Raw genomic sequence first — 4862 nt, forward strand, 5'->3', positions numbered from 1 at the left:
TGTGTTGGGCCGTTGGGTTGTCCTCCTCTCCGGTTCTCCCTCTCGTAGTAAACCTTAAACAGAAAAGAAGGAAAAAGGGCACAATGGGATGGGTTGGGTTGGTTCAGGTTGAAGTTTGGTTTATGTTTGGATCGAACCAATGCCCAGAGTGGGGCTTAGAGAGTTAGAGTTACATTAGCCTATTAATTTGCCCAATTTGGTAATTTACCAAATACGAAGCCCAAAACCATTTAATAACATCGGTGGTGGTTAATCAACCACTCAACCAGGCCACGTTCAGTTCAGACTTCATATGGGTTGGGCCTCCAATGGTTTAAACTTCAAAATCCAGAGAGTCCAAAGTCCAAACCCACCTTGCGAATTTGGGCGGCTACCGCAAATCTCGGGATTTCATCCGTACTTGACGGCTGTAGTAAGAGGAAGTACGAGTTAGTCAGTTAGTTACGTAGGATCTTGGTGTGCTTTATATTCAACACGTGTCCGGTAAAAGGCTTTGATCATCGCCCGTAGACCGTAGTAGTAGTTTCTACTTTCTAGTTCCAAAGTCGTCAAATAGGGTACAAGTACCAGGAATTAAGAAGGAAAGAGAACAAGTGAAGTCCTCGATTTCCTCCTATGAGGCGCTATGAATTCTATTACTGAAGTATGTACCTAAAAATTTTTTACAAAAATTGAGTTCCAAAATAAAGAAGAGAAAAGTTTTCATACACGATTGTGTATGTAAGCCGTGTGTATGTCAGAGGGTGAGTTGGAAAAGTCATAAATCCTCACCCATTAATTAATGCTTTGATACTCTCCACCCTCTCACATACACGGTTTACAGGACGATATATGAAAACTTTTAACTTCATACATTTATGGGCTTCAATTTTGTCTTCATTTAAGGAACCACCAGACCTGTTAGTTGTAAGTAAAAGATGAAATTTCCAAGAAACAGAGCAGATTAAGACTTAAAACACTCGATTATATGGGAGAGGAGAAGACTTTAATGTAGTTGTTAATTGTTACAAAACGTGCGTGGGTGGAACATATGATATCATGCATGAAAACCATGTATTGTGCACGCTTTTCTAATTGAAAAAGCTATCGACGTTCCATAATGGTGGGAATTCAGTTCTTGACTCTGTGGTGGACCGACCTAAGAAGCAGGAAGAATAGTTTAAGTGTAGCATGAGTTTCCCCACTACTTCACCAATCACAATTGGGTTTTTAGTTCACTTTGAAACCATTATAAAAATTAAATAGCCACTCCACATCCCATGGAACTCACCCCAAGCAACAAATACCTCACAAGTGTCTCCTCCAATCAAACCCACCATCAAGTGCCTCTAAGGGAAGCTAAAACTGTCCTGTAGGAGGAGATGGCTTCTTTCTTTTGCTTCAAGGCCATGGCATGCTTGGCTCTTGCACTTTCTCTCTGTGTCCAATCCGCACAAGGTATGTTTCATGTGGTCCTGCAATATCTGCACACTAAGGTTTTTCATATACTTGAAGTCTTTCTATCTATTGCCTTTTAAGGTTTTGGGTTTGACCCTCCCTCCAATAATATGGTATCGAAATCCATGTTCATTTGTTATCTTTTATCTTGTTCACTGTGTTTTGTCAAGTATGCCGAAACTACACATGAGAGAGAGTATTGAGATATTGAGGGTTATAATCTTACATTTGTTTATTCAGGTCTTTATTTGCTTATTCAGATCTTTAGTCCCTTCATGTACTTCACCTAATTCCTTAGATAACCCTAATAACCCTATTTTGGGTTTTCCTCTGGCCGGTTGGGCCAATTTTGGCTTTAGCTATTAATGGTAAGACTGTGCAACACTAACGAACTTTGTTATATACGGTGAATGGGTTGCAGGAGGATTAATCACCTGTGAGCAGCTAGAGAAGGACAAGTGCGCATTTGCGATATCATCAGCAGGGAAAAGGTGTGTGCTTGAGAAGATCGTGCGGAGGAGTGGAGCGGAGGTGTACACGTGTCGGACATCGGAAAAAGAAACGGACCAACTAAAGGATTGGATGGAAACCGACCAGTGCATTGAGGCCTGTGGTTTGGACCGGATCTCGCTCGGGATATCCTCTGATTCCCTCCTCGACTCTCTCTTCACCCAAAAGCTCTGCTCTCCTCTCTGCTACGATAACTGCCCAAACATTGTTGACCTATATTTCAACCTCGCCGCCGGAGAAGGTAACCCACCCATCCCAGACCTCTACTTCAATCTCGCCGCTACACAAGGTAACCCTCACCTTCCCATCCAAGTCAATCCCAATCTACGACATGGTAGATATTGATTGAATTCCAAGTGGACCATATGGGCCAGCATGGGTACCATCTCTACTAGGGGTGCAAGTTTGGCCCCATGGAGCCCGCCCTTAGACCAACAAGACCTGGGTTGGGCTCTTCGACCCGCGGGCTAGGTGAGGGATAAGATTTTCAGGCCTCGGGTTGAGCCAGTTTGAGATCGATATGGCTTTGCCCAGTATATATAATTAATTGGGCAAGAGATCTCTACTACTCTACGTGGTCGCATGGTCTCTACACAAGCATCTGGGCCAATGAGAGAGCATGTTTGGGTATCTACCCCGGGGGCAGAGGCATCATTTCACGGTGCCCTGTGAGAGGGTGTAGGAAACACCACCAAGTAGAGATATTTTTCTCTAATTTATTATATTAAAAAAAAGAGGAGCAGAGGGTGTGCCAACATCTCCCTATCTCTCTCTCCTTGAGATACGAAATGACTTCTTTGCCATGAGGAGAGAGATAGAGAGGGAGAGGTGCTAGGGCATCCTATGCTTTTGGGCATGAATAATTTCCTCATAAAAATATATGGGCAGAAGATCGCTACCAAGTTGCATGACTCCTACACAAGCACGAGGACCAATGAGTGCGTGTGTAGAAGCATTGACAAGGGTGGGATTTTTTCATTTCAGGGAACGGGGCCATCATTTCATGCAGTCATGTACTGCATGCAACCTGGCCAAGATAATAACTATACAAAACCATATTATAAGTAGGTGTTACCAAGGTCAATTAGAACCAACCGGGCCCAACCATAGTCAATTAAGACATGGTTGGGCCTGGGGTATGATATCACCGTCCGACCTCAGGTGACCTAGGGTCGGATACGGGTTTTGAAAAATCCGGCCCAACCTATCCGGATTGCACTCCTACTCTCTACCTTTTTTTTTTTTTTTTTTCCCCTTTTGAAGACTACTACCGTATTTGTTAAGAGTATTAATTTTGGTCTCACGGTTCTCTCTACTTGTGTAAATGGATGTGAATGCAGGCGTATTTCTTCCCCAGTTATGTGAAGCACAAGGAGCAAACGCACGTAGAAAAATGTCAGAGATCCGAAGCTCTGGATTTGTCAAACCTGCTCCACAATCCGATGGCCCACCCATGAAATTCGTGGTCTTAACAGCCATTGCTCCAAAGTAGCTAGATTAATTACATATACATGTATAATTGATTTCTACCGTTTGCCAAGTTATGAAAGAAACATTTTTTCATGTATTTCTATCATCGAATTTTTTTCCTGTCAGGTTTCCTGCCCCGTTCAGTTGTCCGGTGCCTTTCATAGGGGGCGGAAATGACAACTTAATCACACCCGGGCAGTGTGTCCGGGTAGGGTTAGGTCGTCATATCCACCCCCTATGAGAGGAACTAGACAACTGTACCGGGCAGGGAACTTCCTTGAGAGGATAATGATCCTTCTATAATCTATAAATTAGGGAAAAAAAAATCCACCATCATCAAAATGTTACTTCAAGTGTGTGTATTGTTGCGTGTGAAAACCTCCGGTACTTGGTTCGCCCGTGGATGAACCTGCAAAAACCAAGCAATGAGCGCAAGAGGGCCGGGTGGCTCGGCCTAGGACTCTCCGATGCTCAAGTCGTCTTCAACGCGACAGGGGCCAGAATCGTGTAGTAAAAAGCCAACCGAGGAATAGTGCTCCATACCTGGTATTTATAGAGTAAGGAGGAGATGAGACGGCTGGAAGAGTCCTAGTATGGTAGGAGTCCTTCTTTCGAAGGTCTCTGGAGCGGAGTGGAGAGTTATTTTTCTGGCCGACTCTTATTAAGTGTACAGTCATGTAGAGTGTGGATCTCCTGTTGCGCTGGGATCGTGGCTCCTGGCCCCCATCCCACGACCCTGGATGTGCCGACGTGCTCGAGATCTCCTTGGGGTGCTATGAGAGCCTCAATGGAGGAGGGCTCGGCCTACGAGGTCGGCCCGTGGGGTCGGCAATAGAGGCCGGCCCGGGGAGGAGGTCTCGCCATGAAGTTCGGCTAGGAGTCTATGGCCGACCTGCAGATCCCGGGCCCCTCACCCACTGCCAGCTCGCCCAAACCAGCTTTGTCGTGTGACTTATCGAGATGGGGTCGGCCCACCTCGTCGTCCAACTGCTCGGATCAGGTCGGCCGCCACGTGGTGCCTCTCTGACTAGGTGGGGTGCTTTATGCCTCATCATGTATCGTTGAAGGCCCAGTTTTATTTGCACAAAAAGGTTGGGCCCTGCTGAAAAACTTGAGATTGGGCTCGTAGGAAGGTTTAATTGGTCAGTTCTGTAGGCCCATGTTTCTCCTGCTTGGTCTCACTGCAACTCAATAACGTTACAAAGCAGTTCTTTTTTTCCACCAAAATACTTGTGATCCGGATCAGGCCGGATCGACTCAATCCGAATTCGATGGCCGATTCTCATCCCAAGATCGGCCAAGGATGGTATTGGCCTCGATCCAATACTGTACCGATCCGATGAACAGCTGCCAAAGATGATCAAAATCCCCTTTGCTTAGAGCGGCATACATGATGAGTACATATGAGAAAGAAGGTTTGAGACTAATCTTTCACATGTAAATTA

At 45.3% G+C, this 4862-nt stretch overlaps 1 protein-coding gene across 1 annotated transcript; it reads left to right on the plus strand.

The window, feature by feature from the left end:
- Positions 1–1837: 1837 nt before the first annotated feature.
- Positions 1838–3451, plus strand: LOC122663976. Its single transcript, XM_043859647.1, has 2 exons — positions 1838–2236; positions 3288–3451. The coding sequence occupies exons 1-2, from the start codon at positions 2020–2022 to the stop codon at positions 3437–3439; spliced, it is 369 nt and encodes a 122-aa protein (XP_043715582.1). The 5' UTR covers positions 1838–2019; the 3' UTR covers positions 3440–3451.
- The last annotated feature ends 1411 nt before the right edge of the window (positions 3452–4862 follow it).

Source organism: Telopea speciosissima, chromosome 6 (assembly GCF_018873765.1).
Source record: "Telopea speciosissima isolate NSW1024214 ecotype Mountain lineage chromosome 6, Tspe_v1, whole genome shotgun sequence".
NCBI lineage: Eukaryota > Viridiplantae > Streptophyta > Magnoliopsida > Proteales > Proteaceae > Telopea > Telopea speciosissima.